Here is a 27,012-nt window from a genome sequence, read left to right as displayed (position 1 = left end):
TCTAAATAGCATAAATTTCCATTGTCCATTGGCCCTCAACACCGGAGCCCCGCAGGGCTGTGTTCTCAGCCCTCTCCTGTACTCCTCATACACCGACGAGTGTGTGGCCACACACACCTCCAGTGTCATTGTCTAATTTGCGGATGACACAAGGGTGGTAGAGCTGAACGTTGAAACGGCCTATAAAGAAGAGGCGCACACTCTGACACACTGGTGCCAGGAAAACAACCTTTCGCTCAACATCAAAAAGACCAAGGAACTAGTAGTTGACTTTAGGAGACTGGACAGGAAACACATCCCCATCACCATCGACGGGATGCTGGCGGAGTGGGTCAACAGCTTCAAGTTCCTCAATGTACATATCACTGAGGACCTCACATGGTCCACTCACACCAAGCTCACCAGCGCCTCTTCTTCCTCAGATGGCTGAAGAGCTTCGGTATGAACTCCAGCATCCCCAAATATTTCTACACCTGCATTGTGGAAAGCATCCCGACTGACTGCGTCACCGCCTGGATGGGAACAGCACCGTCCTCAACCGCAAAGCTCTGCAGAGAGTGGCACGGACAGCCCAACACATCGTCCGAGATGAGCTTCACTCCGTCCAGGACATCTACACCAGGAGGTGTGAGGAAATCATCATCAGAGACTCCAGCCACCTGAGCCATGGACTGCTCTCGCTGCTACCATCAGGCAGACAGTATTGCAGCATCAGACCCTGCACCAGCAGGCTGAGGAACAGCTTCTTCTTGCAGGCCATCACACTGTTGAACTCTAACTAATACCACCACCACATGCACATCCCACTCTACCTCCCATGTGTATTGCATCTGCACATCTTGAGTCCTACGTGTATATTGTGTGTATTGCATTATATGAATACTATACACACTGCACAGGTGTTTGTGTATATTTTTGTGGTCTGTATATTTGTAGCATATGCCAAAGACTTTCACCACCTGTACACTCGTGATTATGGTGAAGTGAGAAAGTGATTTGATTTGATTTAAATAAGGAGCTAAGTCTTAAAAGTCTTGTGGACCATATGGCCCGAGATGCTGCATTTGAGTTTCCTTAAGACTGAAGCTGGCAATTTTCCCCATGTTCAGGTGTAAAGGTGTGAGTGAGTGAAAAGCACTATCTGTCCATCTATCACCATTTCACATCTGTGGAATCACTAAGATGGACTGCATTCTGGTCCTGAGCGTACAGTACTCTTTAAGAAAGTAATAATTTGATGGCCACGAGAACTTCAAGTATATATGACAATAGTGAGCAAATTAATACCACACACATATTTTGCTCCATGGTATTTTGCCCATTGCCGAGACTCAACGGGAAAAACTTTCAGGAAAACAGAAATGGACAAAGATGGACGGCTGAATAAAGATATTCCTTGGAGAGGTTAAATTCCATCTGAAGTTTATGAATAATAAAAGATTGTTTAGGAAATTTTCTGCGCTGCTGGAGAAGCTCCAATTATCCATGGAAATTTCAGACCTGATAGTCACTTACCGGGCACACTGATGTTGCCTCCCCCCCGAAGCCACGTCTTAATTACCGCCAAATCCATATGTATAACGGGTCCTTGTCGAGCCAGTGCCGGGGAGGGGGCGTGAGGGCGCGCGCCGCACCCCATTTAGGTGTCCTAATGAGTTGTGCATTGTGTGTCTCTCACGGTTCTGGCATGCAGAGCAGCTGGGGAGCTCCCGTCATTAAATAGGATAATGAGGTGTCAGTTCATGCAGGTGGGGGGGCCGCTGCTGCTGCAGGCTTCTCTTTCACCTCTCGTTTGTGCTACTTTTGATCCTTCCAAATTCACAATCGCCCCAATTAGCTTGACTCAGCTGTTGGTTCTTTCCCTCAGCTTTGGTGGTGCAAGATTTATTTGCGCTGCCAGTCAGGCCACCCCGGGGGTGTGCGCACGTGCCAGTGAGCGAGGGGTGGGGGCGATCTCAGCTCTACGTCTTCGGAGGAGGTGCAGTTGCTCTGCCGGGACCTTCGTGCACGTTGGCCGTCGGAGCGCTTCGCTCACTCCAACCGCACTCTTGGAGGGTCTGCACACGTGACAGGAGAAGCCAGTTTTGTCTGTGCGTCGTTACAAAACATGTAAAAAATGTGCTTTCTGATGCAGAAGCACTGAATCATTTTTTTTTACATTTTGGACAATTTCATTTTTCTTACTTATGCTATGGGAATGTTTCACCTGCAAGTTCTGTAATTGATAGATATTTAGCTTGTTCGCGTTTTTCCGGAATTCCGCCCAATTCATTTACTTCCCATTGACGCTTTTCCTATGTTTCCAATCTTGAGCTTACATCTGAGACCTAATCCTCATTTAAATAAAAAAAAAAAAAAAAAAAAAAAAATTACTATGGCTACTTAATGATAGAAAACTAAGGTCGAAAAAGTGGTGCATTCTAACACTCCCTCGAACACTTGAGCACTACCACACCTAAATTCCCCCAGTTCATTTACTTTTTTTCCTTTACAGAGGAAAGATTCAGTTCAGCTTCAATGTTCTTTAGGGGGGGGGGGGAGAAAAAAAAAAAAACACAACTTGAACAAAATACTTTATTTTGCAAGAGAAATGAGTACTGTTGGGTTTGAATGAATATACAAGTTAATCTCATAACAAATGGGAGATTCTACAACCAATACAAACTATTGCAACAGATACACAAATAATTGTATTTTGATGAAAAATGTAACTGAAGGTTAACTATAAGCCTGAAGCAAGTGCTTTAATACTGAGAAAGAGGACACTCTATATGCTCATTTGGGAGAGGTGGTGAGAATTCACAGACTGATGTATATTTGTGTCTTAAGGTAAACAAGGATCTGTAACGGGATGCTCTGAAGCTTATGGTTTAAGGAGTAAAACCATAATCAGCAGAAAAGATTTCATGATGTAGCAGTTGACAGGTGGGTAGCGCTCTTATTGCTTCTATAGAGTCAATTATTGTTCTTGACCAGTTCAGATACATTACTTGTATCTGTGCATATGCAGATGGCCTTATACAACATTTATATAAAAAAAAAAAAAAAAAAAAAAATTCACTAATTCTTTATGGGGGGGGGGTAGATTCCTGCACAAGACACATTCTGTGCTGCATTCTGTATTACTTTGTTGTTCCTCCTCCTCAGTATTTAAAATGCTTTCCAATTACATTTAACCAGATTAGTTGTACAGGCCTCTGTTTCAAGAAAAGCAGTGACTTGTTCTGTTAGCTATATTAAATTCAGATTTTAATACACCATAAACAGACAAAAGTTTTTTTTTTTTGTAACTTTTTATCCTTTTTCTTTTATTCACAAAACAACAAGTCAAGAGTACCAAAGATGCATGCTGGGTTTCTGTATCTGAGTCAAAGGTGAGGAAGTGACTTTTCATTTTTAAAAAGATGCTGTGTGTTAATGTGCACTGAGCTCAAACCACAGCATCAGAACACAAGCTCCTGGTGAAGAATCACAATATATTAAACCCAACTGCAAATAAAACTTTGCAGAACAGTGCAGGGAAAGCTGCAGAAGACAGTTGCTAGTAACAGTCCAGGAATTCCTTAAGTGGGTCTCTTGTCACATACCTCATTCCCCCCCCCAAACTCCAACTGAAAAAATGAATATGGAAACCGATTGTTTTCCTTTATCCCCTAACCTCTCAACAGCTGTATTTAAATGAAATATTGAAGTATGTTTCATAAGTTTAACATAGAAGAGGAAGAACAACTGGAAAGTGAGCTCATAATTCCCAAGCAATGCTCTTTTGTCCCTGAAGCATTTAAAACAAAATATTGCAGGCCTTCTGGAGTGAGAGACCAAGGACCCCCTGGTAAATAACAGGTAAGAACCAGACTTTCTGCCCTGCAGAGAATGACAATCATGTTTAAGACTAAGCACAAATTCTCCAAATGAAAGGTGTGCCATGTGCATTTTCAAAAGAGAGAAAAAAAAGCCACCTTGTCTCCAGGTACATACAAGTGTGCAAAGAGAAGACAAATGGTTAAGCGCTGGAGAGGAGAAAAATTGTTGTTTCCTTGATGAAGAGCTCGGCAGAATATTTAGTAAAATTTAAAAAAGTTTTGGTTTGACTGTAGCTAACAAGAACCACCATCCCAGCAGACTGAGGAAAGTAAAACCCCAACAAATGTGAATTCAATTTCACTTTTTCCATAATTCAGTTTTACAAGGTCTTTAGAAGGGATCTCAAAGAAAGATGATCAGGACCCCTGGGACACTTAATGCTACCTCCCCCAAAAAGTGAAATACATTAATGCGCATATTGGCCTTCAGTTTTCCCAAGGGATCCAACATTTCTGAAATTCAGAGGTTCAAAAAACAAAAAAACATAAAAGGCAGTAAAAGTTTTTTTTTAAAAAAAAAAAAAAAAAAAAGAAAAAAAAAAAAGGACCTACTATATCCCTTTCAAAAGTACTGATATCTTAAAATTAAACAAATCTTTGGTCTCAATGCCAGGGAGGAGGGGGGAAAAGTAATCAGAAAAATGTGAAAACTCCTTCAGAACAACCCTTCAATTAAGAGGATAACATGGCAAAAACCAAGTCTTACAGGAAACGAGACATCGGTGAAGTTACAGTATCAGATTCAAGCTCCATACTGGAACCCTACCATAGCTTCTGGGGGGGGTGTGTCAGGGGAAGTGTCCTTCTTGCAATGAACAATCTTGACTTATTTGAAGAAAGGATTCAGTTTTTTTTATAAGCTCAAAACAAAAAAAAAAAAAAAAAAAAAAAAAAAAAAAAAAAACAAAAAAAAAGACAAGACTTCAAGTCTTGCTTTTCATAAAATGAGATTTCTTTAAACATCAGTATATATAATATATATTATATAAAAACATTCAACAGTGACCAATGCCATAGTTCAAGTAAGAGACAGGGCCCTTTGGGGGTCCTAGTAAAACAAAGAAAACAAAGGAACCCTCACGCTGTTTTGTGGGACAGAATATAATGTAACGGCAAACACAATGCTCTGATGGTCAAACAAGTCTCAGAACAAACACAGAACTGCTAAGATGACTGTGCATGCCGACCATGACCATATAGTCTTTAAGTACTGTGAGTACAGCAGAGGGTTTCCACTGTTGACCTTCAATGCAGTGACAAGACTGCAGTTTTTTTTTTTTTTTTTTTTTAAAAGCAACTTAAAAGACAAGCCATTTCTGAACTATTTCCTGTTATGAGCAGAACACCAGATGCTCTCATTTTTATAACTCAAGTCACGCCGTCAAGAAGTTTCCTTCTAGCCATCCTTTTCTAGACAGTAGGATTATGTTATAAGGCTAGGCCAACACCTCTCCTTTACCCTTGGGGGCACAAGGAGAAGGAAACAGAGTTCCTTCCCTGCTCAACATTAGAATCGACCCTTAAACTCCAACCACGATAGGTACAAAAATACCAAGTTCATCCATGCAACTGAAACTTGGGTCAACCAGTTCATACAATGCTCATTGTTATCTTGTGGCTAAAAAAAATAATTTGTGACAGTACAACAATTCTGACTAACAAGGCCCCACAGATGGGTTGTGCCAGGTATGCTCAATCCCTGCTATGACAAAGTGTTCCTACTGCTTAAGAGCTCTCCATGGATAGTGAAGGAGGGCAGCTAAAGGATCAAAAGCCACTCTCCACTACTATAAGGTCACACAAGTCAGGTATTCGCCCATCTCGCCTTGGTAGCCAAGCACCTACCTCTATCACATGGACCATTAGCACCCTCCCGTACAGGCAGTCTCACTTCTCTGCTTTTTCTGGGCCAGATACACTATGCCTGAATGAAACAGAGCTGCTGAGAAGCTGCAATTGGATCTGCAGAGAACAATGACCACTAAACTAAAAAAAGATCAAGATCTTATATAAAAATCAGATTTCAAACTATTGGGCTTCAGGATAATTTTTCTGAACATTGTTTGGGGAGGGGTTCTGTGAAGTTAGTTTAATGACAAGTGCTTGTACAAAAAGTCATCTTTTCTAACCAGTTTGTTCAAAAGGGGCCCAAAATTCCACATTACAGCCTGTATGAATTTGAAGAAATGAAGGGGAAAGGTCACTATTTGTTCAGATGCATCCACTTCAGAACATGGCCTTAAACATCAGTGGGCTGGCTATAAAGTTCACGTGAACCTCATTATCATCTTAACCACCAGAAGTCAAGCCCACTGCACAAGTCAATTCCATTTCAGTCAGATTACTGCATATAAAGTCATTGTGCCAATTAAGGTTCTGTATTCTTTAAAAATGTGCAGCTCAGAATGAACGACCAGCCATTTCTACAAAGTCTCCACTAGTCGAATTTTGCAGTACCAACAGACAGGAGTCACATGCACCTTTTTTGCAAGGTTCAGGTTGCACTTGATTATCTCAGATCTCTCTGCCAGAGTAGGATTAGTGCAGCTCTTTACTGCCAATACATGTTGGATTGCACTTTCTTCAAGCTTCTTCTAAAAGCATGTTTCTTTTCCCATCATTGTTCCTGCTTTATTTACATTTAAAGTGTTATATTGGTTCAATAAAGCATATAAAAATCCGAAGTTTTATTTTTGAAGACTAGCATATACATATACATTTAAACCACATAAAGACCTTCTTTCACATTCTAAAATTTGGTGTAAAAACATGCAGCTGGTTTTGTTTTATATAAGTGCTTCGAACTGAGTATATCTAGAATTTGGTCAGTAAACTTCTAAGAGCTTTAAAGAATAAGCACCAGCCCCAACTGTGTGGTACCAAATTAATGATATTGCCATAAATCAAGCTGCATTTTCTTCCCTTCCTAATTACAGTGGGTCTTATTTTATTCTGACTTTGGTCTACATACTGAAGCTTTTAAAACAAATATGACTTTCTTTTCTAGAGTCCAGCATATTGAAGCCAGGGAACAAAACTGTGCTCTGCTAGCATTTATAAAAGTCTGTCTTTAAGACTGCAAAACATCTTCTATTTTGGCCCAACCCCTTCCCTTCATTCAGCAGCCATCACTTTGATAAAAGTTAGGAAAGGTGTCTGTCATCTGTATGCTACATTGTTTTAGCTTTTACTAAGGTGTGATTAGATGAGGAGTGAACAAGAAATATTAAACATCAACACTAACAACATCAGCAACATCAACAACAACACAGTTAAAACGGGTGAATGAAGAAAAAACAAAACAAAGTCTTTAAAAAGTCCCAGCTAGAGTTCTAGTGGCAGCAAGTCACCTGTAAACTCTGCTCTTCTTTCTTCTTGTTTCACATTCACAAACGTTAAAACTTCCTTGTGCAAATCAAGCAGTCTTTAGAAAGAATGCCCTCAAATAGTTCTAGTAAAAATATATATGTATGTATATATACGTATATATATATATATAGATACTCCAAGGTGGCTGACGTGTGTGCTGCAGCATTTTTTGCGCTTGTCTGGCTGCCATCCTCCCCTTGCTATGTGTATGTGTGGTATGCTAGTGTGTATGTGGTAGGGAAAACTCATCTACGGTGAGAGGGCATTTGTGCGTAGACAGGGTAGGCCAGCCGCACATTTAGGGAGTCATTGTGCTGGACCAGTGAGGTTTGGTGGTAGTGCAGAACAAGATCTTTCAGAGTGCTGTACAGGTTGTAGGGCTCTGCAAATCCGTACCCACGAGGGGTGCTGTAGATCACGCAGTGTTTCACTTCCCCATCCACCCTGCAAAAGAACATCATGTGACTGTTCATACATGGAAATGTAGCTTTATATTAAAAGTGAAATGACAAGTATGCCAATGACAACAGTCTGCTGCCCAGTTGGCACAATAATACACAAAAAATTACTACAATAAAGACTTTGCTGGATGGAACATAAATGTTAAACTGCTAATGTTGTGAAGAGTGCCATCAGTGTTTGGGAACAGGTCACAGAACCACAGGCAGCACCCAATGTTTGGCTTATGAGTATCTCATTTTTACAGCCAGATACACTTGTAACACACTTGGGACCAGTAATTTAAATGATGGAAATCCAGCGAGGACAAAATGTGTATTAAAGGAAAGAAAAAAAAAAAAAAAAAAAAAAAAAAAAAAAACAAACACACACAATACACTTTAGCCCCTACCACAGGTTAGGTTCTGTAAAATAGTGCAGTAATGAATTCAAAGTTTACTAAAAGAGATTCTATTTTCATAATCAGCGCCTACATTGCAAACTGTGTCTCTATATGCTGGAAAGACAGGACATGACAGGGAAGTCAGCGGATGGGGCTATTAAAGGTGTTGCATTCTGTTTTATATGTGCAAGATAGCACGTTTCTCCTGCGCATCATATAACAGGATTGTAATTTACATCAGCAGGGGGTAAATGTATTAAAAAGGAGGATGACCTTATTCTTGTTCCAACAGAATTACCATCTGTATAAAATGGGTAAATGATGGGAAGTAACATTTAAAGTTGCTTTGGAGAAAAGCGTCAACTAAATTAAATGTAATATTCCATTCCAACTGTCTCATTTATGAATCAGGATACAAAACTGGACATAAGGAAGGGACTGATCTGTTACATAACCATTTTTGCTGTTGACTAATGGTGGCAAGTAGAAATGCAAGCCATTTTTCACAACACACCAGAGAAATTTAAAAAACCATTACTAAAATAAATTGGGAAATGTTTGTACATCTGAATATTCATAATTCAAAGCACTTTATGCAGTTCAGTGTGAAATCCATCTCCTGACATTTTAGTTTTCCTGGATAAAAATCAGAAACGATTATAAAGTTTCATTACAGTACATGCCACCTGATTCCTTAACCACCACTAGGAACCTTGGTAGAGCTGCCAGCTATCCAGTAAGCCCTCATTCCCAATGCATTCATCAAATACTCACACCACAGAACAGGCATAACAGCCCTTCTTGCTGCTCTCACGGATGAGGAAGGCTCCATCTGGCTTGCCCAGCAGCAGGTCTTCTGCCTGCGTGCGGTTCAGATCACCCACGAACCAGCTCTTCTCATCATAGTGTGGCAGGTTCTCATCTTCCTCATTCATAAAGTAGGCACTGCAGGCAAAATGTAATACCATGTTTATCTGATAGCTGTCATCTTTTACAATTCAGGAGAATAAAAGGTTGTATCCCTAAGACACTATTGTGGTAAACATTATAGGTATGAGGACTTTGTGAGAATATTGCAGTTAGCAAAATATTTTGAGACTTCAAATACTATGTACACACTTATTATCCAAACAATTTTAAAACACCCCTCAGTAAGATATTCTTATTCCTTAGCGGACATTTAATTCTTCGATTGACATTTACAAATGACTCAAAACATGCAAAACTATAAAATTGTGTGCTTTGTAAAGAGGGTGCCGTTTTCAGTCTTGTTTTCTCTCTCAACTTTCACAAGGCATCACAGGGTTTTCTTCAGGTTAAATGGCTTTGCCAGATACTATAGCAGGGGTGAGATCTGAACCTGGTGCATTCCAACGGCAATGACTCCTCTAACCGTAATACTACTGGGTTACCAATCTGAGTGGTTGGCCCAACTGGTTTGCATGATCAGAGATTTAACAGTGTATTTGCTGCACTTATAGACCAATAAATACAGTCTGGATAAATGTGCATGAGTCCTTATACTCATTAGTGGTACAAATTCAGGAAGTCCGGATAAGTAAATGTATGTATGTAAACAGCAGAACTGGCATACAAGTTATATAAAATGCAGACAATGACAATCAAAATAAATTTACTCACTCATCAGCATTTTCATTTTTGATTCCAAGCCAGTCATTAATTCGCTTTTGACGAACACCTTTATGATTGAGCCAACTGCAGGGAGGAATTGAGAGTGTTAATGCAAGAGTCTTGAACATCAAATCAGAATCAGAACGAGCTTCATTGCCAGGTATGTTCACACACAGGCCAAGAGATTACCATGTAACAAGGCGTTCATGGCACTTTAAGCTCAGGGTTCATCTCCCTTTTGAGGTGTTTTACTACATTATAGTCGTATGGGGTGAGAATACTGCACACTCACTGAGACCATCAAACTTCAAGTCCTCATGATCCAACAACATTAAGAACACCGGGGAGGCAAGGGTGACGAGGTTGTTTTAAAAACTGAAATTTCATAAAATGGGCAAGACTACTGTATAATGGTCATTTTGTTTTAAAAAGATGGCCAAAAAACATCAGGGGAAGGAGGGAAAAGTCAAGCAAAGCAGCAGACTACAGTTGAAGTATAATACCAAGGTATACACTCACACAAGGTACTGATCCCTGATCTTGCGCAACTGGATAAGGTCTGGTTTGAGGCTGTTCATCTTCTTGTCCGTCTCCCGGTTGTCTAGTGCTTGAGTCTTGAGATCTTGCTCGAGACGGACTTTACTGTCATGGATCTCACCCAGACGGGATTTGAGCTTCTCATAGTTCATCATGATCCTAGAATACAGATCAGTAGGTGTGGCATGTATACAACCCCGTGTGTAGAGGAACACAAACAGCCCAGTAAGAAACTGCCACTGTTTATATAACCAAATACATTCAACTCCATATCTGGTTTTTTCCTCAGTACTTCAGAAACTGAACCATCTCATGAATGTTCAAAACCACCAACTAGTGGATCTAGCTTGCTCTGTTAACACATTAATTCTGTCAAACCAATGGTTAGGAGTGGATTGAAGCAGGTAAAGGGATGTTCAGGTCTCACCTCTCGATTTCCTTGTCGTTGCCCTCCCTACGAAAACGGTCAATGTACTCCTTGCTATAGCGCTCTTGCGTGTGGCACTGCTCCTCAAAGATCTTGATGGTTTCATTGAAGGCCTCAATTGCAGTCCTTTTCATTTGGATTTCCTGCATTGCCAAGTAATAGGCAAAATTCAACAAATCTGCCATATCCAATGCATCACAGCAGGAGGAGACTGAGGTTAAAGTTTAGATGGCAATTTGTGTCCAAAGGCAGCAGTTATAACCACTACATTGCCAGCTGTTTCAGTTTGTTTGATATTAACAGATGATATTCAAGCATTGGATACAACAGTTCTACTTTTGCAATAGTTACTCAACATTTTAACAGTATAACATGGGAGGACAAAGTGGCTAAATAGGGTAATTATACCTGGGAGGTCTTTGTATATTCTTCATATAGTCGGTCATACTCCTTGCTCTTCTCCTGATATTGATTATGATATTCCTGCAGTTTCTTCCCAACAGCATCTATATTGTCTTCTTTCACAAGCTGATCCTGGTGAATAGGAGGGAATTTGGTATATACTGTGAGGGATGTGTACAAAAGGTGAAATAAGCAAAGCAGAGCACTCAAGAGTATGAACAGCATGTTGTCTGTACAGTGAGACTTTTGCCAATGACTGTTTGTAAAATTGCTTCTAATGATATTCCTTTTTGCACAATGTTGACTAATGAATGCAAGAGAACCAAGGACCCAAAAGAAAGGGGGGGAAGAGGGGAAGGTGGAATTAAAAAATATGCACTGATAGCTCTTGATGTTGCAGATGTGCAATTATTTATGATGTTCACTACTACCCTTGTGAATACAGTACAATATTTTATACTATGCCAGTGTTGCTACCTCTGCATTTTCACCAAAAATGTAAAACAGTCCTTTAGTGTGAAGGAAAGCAAGTCAGTGCTATGCACCTGCTGGTAGCGAGAGATGGGGTACATGAGCTTCACATCCAACTTTGTGTTGTACTGGGCCAATGACTCATGCCGGTAATGGCTAATCAGTTCCACAACTGAATTAAAGGTAAGTGGATCTGAGAAACCATATTTTCCATCCCGATGGTAGATCTTGATAAGCTTATTGTTGCCACCTTTCCTGCAAGATGGGAGCAGAGGTTAAAGGTCAGATGAAAGGCACTTGATTTGGAGTTAACAAAAAACTATTCGTGGAAAAGAAAACCTCAAAATGATCAATGAAACCATTTCCAGAACATTCCCATTTACCTCAGTGTTAAAGTGTAGTCTCCTTGCACCTTAGTGGATGCATCCCGCACAAGGAAGGTCCCATCTGGCATATCGCGAAGTTTGTCATTCACCTCCTCCCTGTATATTCATTATACAATTAAGAGAGGAGTAAGTGTACTGATAGCAAAAACATAAGGAGGTTTTACTCATATCCATCACCATCAGCCTTGTTGCAGGGGAAAGAATAGTGTTCTAAGCAAGGGCAACATCAGATACAGGAAGAAACCAATTTTTTGACTCTAGACAAGACTACAGCCTCAATTCAGATAAAACCATGTTTTTGTACAATCCAATAAATCTCAATTCCAGTGGTTTCACTAGACAGGTATTAGGATTATCACTGGACTACAAGGGCACAAGTTTCCTTGCCTATCTGGAAAGGAACTTGAGACCTTCCCTAGAAAACAACTGTGCTCTGTTGGAACAACCTTGGCAAGTCTATTCATGTTGGAGCAGAGGCCCCTGGTCAGCTGACCTCCCATTACATGCCACTTTAATAGCAGGGATTAAAATTAGAAGCACAACCAGCTGAGCTACAAAAGCCTCTCCAAGGGCTGCATAACATGATGCAGTGCAACAGGCTCCTTTCCACTCTCTCTGGGGGGCAGGGGGAAAGCCCTGAAAGATGGCAGAGAAGGAGGCTTATGAAAACAAACACTGTTTCAAACACTTCATATTCTGGAAGACTTGTATATGAGCAGCTGACTGTCCTTTTTTGCAGAGCAGACCATGCAGGTATTAAGTCATTTCAATAAAAATAGCATGAAGAATGCACCAACCCAGCACTGAGATAGAACACAAAAGCATCCTGTTGGGTGGTGAGGGCAGCTGGTAGTACTGTGGTAGCTCAGGGTAGATAGGCTGTGGAAACTGATGGGTTAGCCATGATGCAGTATTAACACTGACTAGTTTTGGCTACTCCCACAACCTTGTCTGTACACTCCAATGTCGCAGAAACAATTGATTATGCAATGCATGCTGCTACGGTAACCATTTGTACAGCGCATGAGGTTTCAAACTGGGAAAATTAACCCACAAGAGCACTCACTGCAAAACAAAAATTGATTTTGGGGGGGGGGGGGGGGGGGGGGGGAATTTAAAACAAAATGCAAGAGAAGAGCAGGATTGTACAAAGATGTGGGTACATCACACCTCATTCACTGTACCCATGAAAAATTAAAATTCACTGAACTCTGTACTGACAGCACCTACAAACACCTTGAAAATGGTATCCTTAATGATCACCAACTTCCCTCAATCCAGCATCCAATGTGAATTGTCACTTTCTCTGGCATCCAGGATTCATTGAGAATGACTTTTTGCTCCAGGTAATTTTCTCTGTCAGTAGATCTTAACTGCATTTAAGTGTGGAGGACATCAAAAGGAATGAAATTGACCTCAAGAAATACAAGGACAAAAGTAAGCTCAATGCTTACAGTGTTATTACCAAAGCTAAGTATGACCATAAAATATCAGCACTTGGCAAATATAGCAGCCAATCTCAACCTTCTGTTTAAGGTAACAATGCAACTTTTAAGGGTCTGACATGACCAACAGCCCTGGTTGTTATAAATGGGGGGAAAGAGAAAGAAAGCAAGTTTCTTTGACTCTGTAAAAAGACAACAGTTCCTCTGTTCCACAGGGGATCACATGACCAGTCTGAGTAAGGAACATTTAAGAGGCTTGAACACACCCCGAACATTGCACTGCTCCACCTGTTGTTCACAAACTGCCATGGTGACAAAGATGACAGTGGCTTCTCACCTTGATATGTCGCCCCAGTACCATTCGGCCTCCTGCAGGGAGTTGCTGGGAGCCTCCTTGATGCCGTTGCCATTTATTGGAGTCATGGGTTTGGCTGGCTTTGGTGGAAGAGCTGTGGGAGAAAGAGACAAGTGTTTAACATAACAAGCTACAAAATAAAGCAGTGGGTCTTATGAGGGAACACACAGAGCATGAATCAGACAGATTTTTGCATTTAGTTCAAGAGATGCATTAGCACTATAGCTCACTGATAAACAGCAGTAAACCCCACACACACACACACACACACACACACACACACACACACACACAGTCAAGGTGCCTGACCATCAGTATTAACTCCATTCATATACTTGAAGATTATTGACCCAGATTTCATTTCAAAGTTGGGTCACTTATAAATTTTGCTTTGCATGAGGTACAACTGGGTGTACACCCAGAAAACAGACTAGAATTACCTTGAAATAGGTAGATCTCAGTACATTTCATATTCCTTGCAACAGATGAAACTGCACCACCGTGCAATGAACTACCATGACTGGGTTTAGTGCAATACAGGGCTGCACATACATATCTGATGTGTACAAAATGTTCTAACGGCACAGGGCTGGAGAAGTGCTGAAGCAAAAATCATTCACGATGTTCAGTAATGACCAGCACCGATGAAGAGCTTTTTCATCCAAAATCCACTATGTGGTAAGATCATCAAAGCAGCAGTAAATGAGATACTGCTGTTTTCCTAACTTCTGCTGGTTGTTACTGATATGTTGGATCTACTGAAACACGAAACAGTAATTATGGTCCATACAAGCTCACGTGTAGGAGTGAGCAACTGACCAGAAGCAAGCAGAATTAATGGAGACCTTTACAGAAGGATCATTCTAGAACTGCTGCTAACACACCCATGCCAGTAAGGCAACTAATTTTATGAAAACTGGGGGGGGAAATACTGCTAAAGAACAGGAAATCTTAATACTGTTGCATCTTTACAAAGATTATCACCCTGGAGAACTACGCTGCAAACAATTCTGCCGCTAACTTGAAATTTCACAAATTTTTTTTTTAATACAATTTGCAGTAATTGAATTACCATCCACAGGACACTGGAGGACAAAATTAAGTGCTTTTACCTTATATCAAATTCATATAAAACATTTTAGCTTTCAACACAATCCCCACAACAAAGCCAGTGACATTTTAAAATCACTTCTGGACTCAAAAACGATAGGGTCCCTTTTGCCAATCCAACATCAACAGACTTGATTAGGTAGCGCGTGCACCATGAACGTACACACGGTAACAAGGCACGAGGAAATGAGGGTTCTGCATTAAACGCTTCATGGTGTGCTTCCCAAACCAGTCCTGCACTCCTCATGAACACTAATTGAGGACATGCCTTGCATAGTCACAGCTACTGTTTCCATATAAACACAATTAGGCAGCTGACTCAACAGCACCAAGGAGGCCTATGCTATGAGGGTCGGCTTGGGGGTTGCGCCAACAGCGTGGCTGTGCATTAAGAGCCATCGATCCGCAGCAGTACTGGAATGGGGCCGACACCCCTGCGGGACTTCTCTATACCAGCTCCCACACTGAGAGGGATTAAGGCTGCATAATGTCTCTAGGCTCACAATAATCTATTCAGTGTACAACTAAATGAAGCAAGTGGAGGGGATGAAGAAACAGATAACACCAAACAGACTGGCAGTCCTAGACAAGGGAGAGAGGATTGTATTTTAATTATTCTAAGGAAAAGCTTTTCCCCTTGGGCCTAAAAAGTGACTGGCTGCAGTGAAAAAGTCAGCTGGGCTTTGGCACCAGCTGAAAGGGGGGAGGCACAAATTTCACTTGCTTCACTCTCATAGCAGACTCTGTATTCCATCCATGTTCATGCCCCCTGAAGCTGCCAATCTAAACTAACCTGTCCCTGACCCAAATGCCCAGCATCTTCACCTCTGCTTTCCACAAGGACTCTCTTCATGCTTTAATTAGACAGGCTGAGAAGCCCACTAGCCATATACCCCTCAAGCCAAGGTCCTTGACATCCTGACAAAACTACAAACAAGGCCACCTGCCAGACCAAATACCATTTTACCAGGAAACAGAATCAGGAAATTTTTAGAATGCCTCTTTGTTTTCACTATGGTAGGCCACCTCTGAAAGCCCAAGACACACAACTGGAGAACTGATGCTGAAGGCCAGAATCCTGACTGCCTTCCATCTGCTCTGATGGTCTCCATGCTAGGAATGACTAGGCTGGATGGCATCACCCATTGAACAGTTATATTAAAGCACAACTATGGAAAAGTTAAAATGTAAACAGCAATTTTTTTTTAACCTTGTACATTTGACAGCTTCACTCATTTTCAACGATTTTAATCTTAGTGCAAGGGTTTCAATTTAAGGGTAAGCAGTTTGTTTCTACTCAAGACACAAACAATTGTTGCACCAGAACAAGAAAGACAAACAGATGACTAAATTCTGGGCTGAGAGGCACTTTCAACTTAATATGCTCTGTACAAAAATAGCCCAAATATTCATACAAAGTCTTGATTTATACCACTCTGTGAAACCCCTGGCCACCCCCGCTTTACAAGAGGAGCACAAAGTATATTCCTCCTCAAGGCCAGCAGGCAGCTGAGAGTTACTCTTTTGGGGCCAGATGCCATTGCTGTGTGCATCCCTAAAGGGATGTCTGGGGGTGTTGGGGGAGTGCTTCATATGGAACTTCAGTAGACTGCATTGACAAACCCCCAGCCCCCAGTAGTGGACTTTTCCAGGAATCCCCTCCACAGGCCAGAGGGCTAGCCAGGACATGTCACAGCAGCTGCAGACAGGGGTGGGAGAGAAGATCAGACAGCAGCTGAGAGGAACAAACGTTATTCTGCACATTGAAGTGAAAGTATCTTCAAGTCTTTCACAGTGAGTAATGGGGTGACAGTAAGTGGACAAAAAGGTATAACCAAAAAAAAAAAAAAAAAAAAAAGGTAATTTTGACTGCCCTTCTGTACTTTTCTGCCATCAAACCCTACAAGGAACAAAAAGTCACCTGGGTGAAAACCACTTATGCTGCCAGGATACTTATGAAAGCAGACTTATGCTAGAGTCAAGTTTCATATTCCTATCAGCCATCTGTCCAGGTTATACATCCCCAGGTCTCCAATTGACCCTACTGTTGCAATTCTGGTTTCAGAACTCCTTCGAACTGGTGGCAAGGGTTTCTCACTCACTCGCACACTACGGGCACTGAAGGAAGGCCTTCTCAAAGCACCACTGAGGAACCTGGGAGGACGAAATGCCTGCTGTGAAGGAAATGCCTCGACTATTCCCACCTTCTATTCTGAGGCACCAAAAAGGCAGGTGCAGCAGCTCAACAGCAAGCTTCAATGCCAGCTTAACACTTTCCTGGTGTCTGCTCTTTCTCTGTGGCATTCCCTTGGCTCTAGAAAAAACGGCAAGCTCTGTAACTGCAAGACCCAACAAAATAGGGGAGGGAGCAGGGTCATCTGACACAGAACAAGTCGCTCCAACAGTAAAATTGCTGTTCCATCTTCTTGGGGTTTGTCCAGAGCAACACAGCATAATAACAGCACAGATCACTAGACAGAAGAAAGCAACACCAGGACTCGACAGAAAAAGGCCTTTAAAAAAAAAAAAAACCCCAAAGTCATTTGCTCCCCTTCCCCCAGTGAGAGCATAATGGGGCTACATAGGAAATTAAAGTTCGTTGTGAAAGCGTCAACCTCGTTTTCTGCTTTAATGACAACAAGACATGGTGATGGCAAATAAAATGTGGATTTAAAAATTCTGGGAGGTGACCCTTTGGAAAACATTACCTACACACATTTGAACTGCATTATACACCCAGTATACGCAGGTCTCCATTAAACGCCCTGGAAAACCTTTTATACAGAGAAACACCAGTACACTGAAGTTACAGGCATACCGGGTGACTTCAAGCCTTTAACACCCAGGATATCAGGGCAGTGCCATAAAAAGCACAGGACAATGCTCAATCCTCAAAACAGGGCTCAACAGGAGGAATATTTGTGGAGATGCTACATCGAAGCCCTGTTCCAAGCCCTGTCTTCAACACAAAGACCATGGACCACAGACAACCAGTAGAATAGCAATTGAATGAACACAAGTTAATCTAAGTATTAGACAGAATCAAGGTTTGGGACTACATGCCCACCTCATGACATGGAAAGTTTTATATTACTAATTTGTTTTTTTATTTTCTCCCTTTATACAAGTCAATTATTCTAGACATTTCATAAACCAACAAAAGCTGTGTACTGTGTGGTTGTTTTTGTATCTTGAAAATTTACAATACCTTAAGAGCATGTAGGGAGAGTAATGCCAAAAAAAAAACTACATAAGCCTACAGAATGATCTGAAAAGGGGTTAAATCAAGGGAGAGACAGTGGCAGACCCTGCACTCACTGAGCATCTCTTCTCATTTCTGAAGAATGAGCAGCCCCTGCTGAAGCCAGATGTTGAGGTGGAAGGGAACTCTGGGATGACCAAGCATTAAACTGCCCAGCACAAGAGGCCCAAATAAGCCAAGCCAGATGGAGGAGGAAGAGCTCCACCAAATACCACCAACATTAAAGCCCATTTAAAATTCATTTGACAAGTTAACAAGTACTTAACCCCCATGAAGCACTAACAGTATGCATGCACATGAACACACCTGACATATTAAACCTAGTGAAGATGACTAGTGCCCCTCTGGACATTCAGTGTAGTGGCATCTGTCTCTTACTTTTTAAAAGGTCTGGACACAGGCCGCATTGGTGCCCACCCAGCAGTCGAGGCATGAAAGCAGTAGCACTTGTCCAAAGCCTCCCAAGGACAGGAACCGCTACCATTCCAGTCTACGCCCAAAGAGAAATCCAGCTACACCTCTTGCCATGCTGAATTACAGTTGGATGCGTTTGAGTCGGCAACAGGAGTCAAGTGATCACATTGAGAATTAAGAATAAAGAGGCAGAAAACAGGAGTGTTATGCTTTATTCTTGTTCCACTAGACTTCATAGGACAATGTGGTGAGCAGTGCTGTAAGCCTGTTCTTGCGGAGTTTCTGCAAGGAAGGCAAGTGCTACCCAGATGAAAACCGAGTGCAACCAACCTGCTTACTCACTGACTCACTCAGCCCCTTTTTGCCCATCTGCAGACGGTCCTTACTCTCCTGTTCAGAGAGTGAGTAAGGAAAGATCCTAATCCCAGAATTCAAGAGATATAGGCCTATCAACTAATCTCTGAACGAAGCTGGAGCCTCAACAAACGACAGGGAGGACATAGAAACAGCTGCCAATAAGAGGAGGACTGGACAGCACAGCATTACTAAAACACCTTGTATGTTAAATGTCTTTGTGGAAGACTCAAAGGAGCAGAACACAGTTTACATGAGCTTCGTGCCCTAGGATGTGAAGAAGGCTTCATAGGTCCTTTAAACTTCAATTTGTAAATAACCATGATACATTTCAAAGTACCAAAAGGCTAGACAAGTGTAATTCCCAAAGCACCATCATGACTAGAGTGCAAGATTAGTACTACAAGGAGAACGGGTACTGAACACAGTTTGAAATTCTTTGTGACAAAGCTCAAACAGAAAAAGGGCTGCGTTATACTCCAACTAAGACAGCGACGTTCTCGGAAACAACTGGGCCAACAGCATCATTTCTAATCTGCAGAACTTCAGGTTTAAGCACATTCGTGCAAATCATTTGCACACAAAACTTGAGTGCTGACACAGCTTTTTCACTGCAGCCATACCTCACACTCATCTAGTCTCTAAAACCAAAAATACTGCAAATCAAAACCAGTACCACAAAACCCATTCTCATGTGCAACACGAAGCAAAATCTAAAATGTGCATGGGGGGGTAAATTTCTGAGTTGCTGCATTGCACTGGAAGCAGCCTAACAGGCCTGCTACAAGCCCGTGCTCAGCCGAACCAGAGGATAAAGCGGGCCCCTCGGTGGCTCCAGGGCCACAACGGCCCACTTTCGCTGCGCCGTCCCACTGCGATAAGTATTCGAATGATCATCTGTAGGACAGCTCTGAATTCTAAACTCCGGAACAGGACTGTTAGGCAAGAAAGCCCTCTGATCAGACAAGTACACAAAACCAATTACACAGAAACAGGATCGCCTCCACTTAAATGCATTGCTTTTGCAGATTCCGAGTTCCCTGCTTACTCATTTAGTCAGACTGATCTGTCCTTAACCGTTTTTATTAAACCATATTCTAAATTATATTTAGAGTGCCTACTAAAAATTACGATCACATCCATTCATCCGAACATTAAACCCAAGCTCTAGATAATATTCTAGAAGAATTTAAAAGAATTCCTTAGATATTTAATGTGCTGCTGGGATTTATGCCTGAATTCCCTCCAAACAATGAGACAAAAGGGCAGTCCATTAGTAGAGTGCGGTGTTAGCTTTCTTCATATTTCTGTTATTCCTGAAGTGCCTCTAAAAGCTTTGATGATAAACAATGGGAACACTTCTGAGCATTTAACAATCTATAAAACAACAATCCTTAACACAAAGCATTTGTATGCTTTAGTTTAGTTCCACTGCAAGTGATGGACCATTGACTACTGCAAGCATCTTTTTTTTAAAAAACATTTTTGGCAATATAAACAGCATGTTCGTTGATGGCAAATAGAGAAATATTTTCATATTGCTTAGCAGGTAAACCACAGACACATTTTTTAAAACATACAGATAATTGACAGCACTTTCACGAGCCAGTCAAAGACACCAGGGCTCCTAAAACTGATAGAGGTACAGTGTATGTTTTAAATACCAGAAGAGCGGAGTAAGCCAAGTGGGTCGGCTGAAGCTGTTCACTCATAATGGCTAAATTAGGATCTCGTACATCAGATGTCACTTTATCAATGGTACGTGAGGGAAAAATGCTGCCGGACGCACCAGGCACTCTGGATGCAACCTAGCAGCGCTTCCTCCTTTCATACACAACGTTGCCTCTGCGACAATCACTCAAGGCAGGAGAGAAGCCAGGAGAGGAGGGGGTTGCGTTAGATGACATCTGTGGATTCAAACACTTCTGGGTGCAGAATGTGTATGGATTATCAATATCTGTTCACGTACACAAACTGCTGTGCTGGTTTATGAGTAGCAGCATATGGTGCTGGTGGTAGAGCTGAAGTGGAGTCTGGCGCTGTGTGCCCTCCCCTCCCCTCCCCCACAACACAGCCCTGGTTGGAAGTGAATGCAGTTCGACAATAAGGAAGCAGCAGAAAGAGCCAAAATAATGAAGAAAGGGGGGAGAAAAAAAAAAGAAAGAAAGACGGATCAGATGCTGCGACAGTGATGGGAAAGAGCTGAGATGATCAGTCAAAAGAAAGTAAAGGGAACAAAAGTTCATGGATTACACACACACACACACACACACAAAAAAACGCTCATTTCAATTAAATGTGCAGAAATCTATGACTCCCCCCCCCCCATGCTGAGTGATGGGGTGTCACAAGTGAAGGGAGCCTGGCGTGGAGGTAAAGAGCTCGGGTCGGGATGAACCCAGCCAGGAGAACAGCACGTCGTAAAACGATGGGAGGTGGAGGGTCACGGCTGAGCCTGGATGTGGATCACGACTGACTGAGCCCTGTGTGTGGAAACAAAGCCCACCGCTTTACACTCAGTGGGAAAAGACGCCACCCGCGCGCGCGCTCGCACACACACTGAGTGACAGCGATGTCCCAGCCATCAGGCGCCGTTATGCCGCTGCGCTGGAGGTAGAAAAGGTGGGGAGGTACCTGGCGGCTGGTCCATCTCGATGTAGAAGATCAACTCTGTCGAATAGGGCATCATCACGTCCCTCCAGTCATCCTCTTCTTTCTCCGTACTCCACACTGTGTTGTACATTGTCTCTAACAACTCGCTACTAAATAAAACGTGCTAATTCCTCCTTCCAAAAGCCAAAGGATTCAAAAAGTACAATAGAAAAGATGAACAAGTACAATGAATGATGGGCTTTCGCAGTCAGCTAGCTGCGCGGCTAGCTAGCAGGGTATCTTTTCTCAACCTTTCAATCTCAATATCTGCTTCAGAATAAATAATAAGTGCAGTCACTCTGTTTAAAAATCAAAGCACCAGGCTTCAGTGTTTTGCGTGTTCGAACACGCAGAAAGTGTGAGCAGTCCTGAAGAAGATAAAGTAGAAACCGGCTCTACTATCCGCTCTGCTCTTCCAAGTCCCCTCTGTAGTCTTCATTTTTAAGGCTCCGGGCGCTCACGAACAACCTTTCACATCATCTGGAAGGAACCACTGTAGGGATCTCAGAGGGGAGTCCACAAACCTCAAATGACAAAAGTCAAATACCTAAATGTCACAGCATTAAAATGACGGTAAGTACAGCTTTATACAAAACAATACGTTTTTAACACACACACATTTGTCTCCGCAGGCTGTTATGAGAGACTTTTTCTTCCATTTTATGGTTCCAAATTAGTGACATCACTCTAAAGTTCCCACCTTGGCAATGGTCGAAGTGGTACGTCTCTGACTGCCACTGCTTGGTGCCGTGGAATACGTGAGCGCTCCGCCAGGGAGCCAATGAGAGCGGGAATATTACTTTAACTCTGTTGCCAAAGTCGGAGTTTGCGTCTTTGTCTCCCCATTTTCGTAGAGGAAGGGAGGGGGAGGTGTGGGGGATAAGAGACAGAGGCTACTTCAGCCGCGTGCTTTCCTTTGGCCAATGAAAGCGCCAGAAAATCGGACGGCAGGATTTTATTGGCGGAGATGGTTACTATGAGAGACAAAGGGATCGAGGCTTGCTTGGGAAAGCGGCGATGTGATCGCGGGACTGCCTCTGTGGAATTCAGAACACGACGACAGATGTGCACGACAGAACGAGGAAAAATCACGAAAAAAAAAAAAAAAAGACGCGTCATTTATTTAACAAGTTACCTGTCCCTCAGTCAATTCGACTCCTGACATCCGTGTCTCACTCACGACACTTACCAATGCAACATAAATTAGGGCATTGTATATAATTCGGATTTTAAATTTGCTTTGAATCTTTCTCAAGACTGAGCTCGGTTCTGTACTAGGGAAGAACAAATAACTCCTTTTCCATGTTTGACGTTTAAGCGAGGCTGCTACTATATACACTGAAAAATATTCGATTCAGTTTGATCTACATTAAATCTAATCAATTTAATAATTTCATCCAAGTAGTTTTAATAGCTCATGCATGTCAGTTATTAACACTACGTAGACTGGTTAATAGTTAACCATTCAGTGGGAAATATTATAGCTACAAGTCATTCAGTACAATGAATGTACAACATACGGGCAGAAATATTTATTTTGTAGAGTTTACGTGTTACTTCAGACTGCCGTCATTTTCTGGCCTTCCTTCTACCGCGCTCCTCCGGCTCTAACCCCCAACTGCCGCTTTGTCATCTTCGTCCATCTAATCCGTTAGTCAAAACAGAAGATGTCCGCTCTCCATGACCTGTAACGGCCACGTTTTTCCATCAGTGCACCTATTAACCAAAACAAGGAAAATCACCCCAGATGGTCTATGTCTGAGACAGCAGCTCTGTCAAGGTCACCACCTTTATTGCACTGACTTGTCACTGTCTGTGCCACAGTGCAACATGGACAGATGGATCCACAACAATGGCCAGAACTGGCCAGAGACATGTCCATAATCGACCAGTTCCGCCGCATAAGCAGTTTATCTGTATTCCACAGACAACCGATAACAACTGCGATGCACATTTGTACTGCCACACAGCCGTCATTATACAGTTATCGTGCCTCTCAGATGTAGAAGTTTTAACAGAGGAGTTTTGTAGAAACCGCAAAGCTCTGTCTGTACTTTCCATGTTCTTTATACCACGCTGGTGCTCATCTATAGGCTAGTATCATAAAGCCATGCTACCGTGCAAAGTAAAATGTTGTAATTTTCAGGGGTAAGCGACATGTCAGGGCATGTACGTACTTTGGAGAAATTCATATTTCAGCCTTATATTCAAAGCTGAAAAAAAAAAAAACTTACTAAGATATATACACGTTTCCTTTTTGACTGATACCTATAAACGCATTTGCAGACAAGTATTAACAAGTCTCCATCTAGCAATCTGTGTTTCCACAATTTCACCTTTCTGTGATTGCGAAGATGCAATGTATGCTCCATTTTAAAGGTGTAACTCATTGTAAATGCCATATTGTAGAATGGCACATGTACTACAGCTACAGTATGGGACATAAACACTAGTATTTTTTTCATCATCACATCACTACTTTGCTGAGAAGTCATTTCTATCCAAACAAACTTGAATAGTTCACAGTTCTTACCTATGAAAGACTGTTTTAAGCATTTCTAAGATTAAGATTAATGTATACTGCTGGTACACAATTCTGGTCAAGTGCATTGGTAGAGCATGAAGACATTCGGGTTCCGCTGCTGTGCTAGTTCTGTTCGTTTTTTTTTTTAACATTTATCTCTACATTTTAACATTATGTAAAAAGTCCCTCTGTAACTTCTAAGATTATTCAACTGAAAAAAATGTGTGACGTAGATACATTGAGACTATAAATTGATCTCCATCTCAGGCTCGTTTCAATGGCATGACTTAGCAGATTTGAGCCTTTGTTTTCCTGGATCCACATCCCTCTCCCTCAGCGACAACAAGAGCAGGGCCCTGATTCTGAGCAACGCACAGCATCGAGGGCAGCCTGTGGTACTCCCCAATGCACGCAGGAATTACAAACAGCATGATCATGCAGTTTATTGTGTATACCACTTTCCCAAATGTAAATTGCATTTGTTCCCAAGGGACAGGCATGAGTAACTGATAGAGAGATTCTAGTCTGCCCAGCTACAAGACAAAGCTAACAGATACCCGAGTGAAAGAATTTGAACGGAAAGGCATTTCTAACTTTCACAGACACTGTATGAGAGTTACAGGTCTGAAGCCCAACAACAGAGAACATAAAACACTGCTTAGTGTGACATCACACCTTTCACCGTCCTACCGGACATGGATTATACAGTGTATCTCTATATAGTTTCGCCATTTTTTTTCTCAGCGACATGAAGCAACACTGCTACACAGATGCATTTCCAGCTCCTTAATATTAACAAGAGCCCCAATTACACTGGGTGTTTTCCTGCACTGACTTCAGTAGCCTAGGGGTTAACTGCTCCAGCCTTGCAAGTCCCAAATGACTAGATGTTTCAGAAAGCCACACAAAATACTCCTGAAACATTAAATAAATGTAATTACTATCCAATCAATTAGCTCCATAAAGCAATGTAAAGCTGAGGCACAATGAAAATCAGCACTTCCTATAGCGCTCAAGGCGCAAACCGCAGTGCCCTGAAATCTTCATCACAGCATGGGGGGTCATTTGGCATAATGATCTGCTACTGATGTACATATTGAGAGAGCTGCATCCCAGTAATCTGTACATCTTCTAAAGGCATTAATAACAGAGTGAGACTGAGCGATGCTCAAAGTGTTAATAGCTCACTGAAGGTGACTGAGAGACACTCCTCTTTAATGCTATTGGTCCATTCCCTGCCTCTCTCAAGAGCACCAGCCAATAAGAGCAGCAGGAGAGCGGGAAGAGCGCACAGTAACCGGCTCCCCCTCCCCCGTCTGGGCTCGCAGGCGCTCAGGGCTGCTGTCCGCACCGCCAACGGGGTGATGTCATCCTGCAACATGAGCGTCCCTTTTGGAATGATGCAATACTCCAGTGACACTCTGTAATGAGCCGCCAGCATCCCTTCCCACTATAAGGAGCCGTCTCTGTTCGCGTCTTCATCCCGTGGCTTCAGTTTGCTCTTTTACCATTTAATGTTGCTCCTGTGCGGTCTTTTTCATGCCGTTTCCCCGGCCTCCACCACGTTTGCAGATGCTCTCTGCTCGTCATTACTGGGAAGCCACCATGGCTCAGCGCCGTTCAGAGTAACAGACAGAATGCAGATATAAAAGTGCATTGCTTGTTCGCCTTCCTCGCCTCAGCAGAAGAGCTTGCACGGCTAAGAAAAAAAAATGGATCGCACCAAACCCATTTGTTTTACGCTTGTTCAAAGGCTTAATGACTGCTAAGCACTCACTGACACAATGCCGCGTGAGGAAAGCGCCACGAAATATCACACAGAAAAGGTAATAAATGCTTAAGGGTGATAAGTCTGATCTGAAGGGCTTATTAACAGCGTACCACATGATGAACTTTTTCGACAACATGGCCGCTCCTCAGACTGTCCGCATAAAGAGAGGATAAAGGTGCGTCAGGAATTCAAGCGCGCGAGACAGAACGAGAGAAAGATTGGTAGCATAAAGAATCGCACCGGTGAGTTGGAAGCAGTACGTTAGCCTCGGACAGCCGTCCACCTTATTCGCCTCCAGCGATTTGTACCCAGGGCAGAATCCCGCAGATGAGATTGGGGAGGAAGTCATACTCCCTTGCTGACCTTCAGTATGTTACCATACCGTCTTATCACGATGACATTCTTACAAACACAAACTGGAAAGCAGTAGAAAAACGTACCTCAGCATATACAATAATTAAGATATGTTTCCCCTTCTCCTTCAAACAGGAATTTACCACACACTTCAAAATGCGGTACATTTTAACAATTTCTGTGACTTGCAATACTGACCACTTATCTATAAAGAGTAATGTCTATATAGAAATCACATTATTCTTCTGCAGTTGCGTGACAGTAATAAATATGAATTGTTATTGCCTGCATTAACTGAATTTATGGTTCTTTTTAAAATCAAGCAACTATATTCCCTGCTGGATATTAAGGATTACTATCATATGTTGTATTATGGCAAGAGAGAACCTTACTTCTCTGCACTACAGAACAGCACCTTAATTCTGTTTCATTCCTGTTTAATATTTATATTTTGTTATATTTTTCATTTTTGCTCCTGGAAAATATGTGCATTTTATATTCAACCTATTGGGCATGATGTATGACAGGCATGTGCAAGCATTTGTTTATGAATTTAGAACTGAATATTGCTTGTTAGGTACATTCAGGATACAAGACACACTGTCTGCACCGGTCGTCCCATACGGGGTCGCGGGGAGCCGGAGCCTAACCCGGCAACACAGGGTGCAAGGCTGGAGGGGGAGGGGACGCACCCAGGACCGGATGCCAGTCCATCGCAAGGCACCCCAAGCGGGACTCGAACCCCAGACCCACCAGAGAGCAGGACCCGGTCCAACCCACTGCGCCACCACGCCTCCCTCAGGATACAAGAGTCAAGGGCAATTATGCATTTATATATCGACC

The 27,012-nt window shown here is 42.2% G+C and overlaps 1 protein-coding gene across 3 annotated transcripts; it reads right to left on the bottom strand.

The window, feature by feature from the left end:
* Positions 1-5,131: 5,131 nt before the first annotated feature.
* LOC108935510 (phosphatidylinositol 3-kinase regulatory subunit gamma) lies at positions 5,132-22,242 on the bottom strand. Of its 3 annotated transcripts, XM_018754195.2 has the most exons (11): positions 22,221-22,242; positions 21,503-22,044; positions 13,711-13,822; positions 11,926-12,024; positions 11,617-11,797; positions 11,078-11,203; positions 10,670-10,812; positions 10,225-10,401; positions 9,715-9,789; positions 8,848-9,018; positions 7,478-7,676 (listed from the first exon to the last, which is right to left on the bottom strand). In XM_018754195.2, exons 2-11 carry the CDS (start codon positions 21,609-21,611, stop codon positions 7,478-7,480), a joined length of 1,392 nt encoding a protein of 463 aa, XP_018609711.1. In that variant the 5' UTR covers positions 21,612-22,044; positions 22,221-22,242. The 3 variants fall into 3 exon arrangements, with proteins under 3 accessions (XP_018609712.1, XP_018609714.1, XP_018609711.1); XM_018754196.2 differs by lacking the exons at positions 21,503-22,044; positions 22,221-22,242 and adding an exon at positions 20,838-21,112 and having other exon boundaries at positions 5,132-7,676; XM_018754198.1 differs by lacking the exons at positions 21,503-22,044; positions 22,221-22,242 and adding an exon at positions 20,658-20,828 and having other exon boundaries at positions 5,132-7,676.
* Between the last annotated feature and the right edge of the window lie 4,770 nt (positions 22,243-27,012).

Source organism: Scleropages formosus, chromosome 9 (genome assembly GCF_900964775.1).
Source record: "Scleropages formosus chromosome 9, fSclFor1.1, whole genome shotgun sequence".
Classification (NCBI taxonomy): domain Eukaryota; kingdom Metazoa; phylum Chordata; class Actinopteri; order Osteoglossiformes; family Osteoglossidae; genus Scleropages; species Scleropages formosus.
Note: the sequence above shows the minus strand (reverse complement) of the source record. Positions and strands in the feature narration are given on the sequence as shown.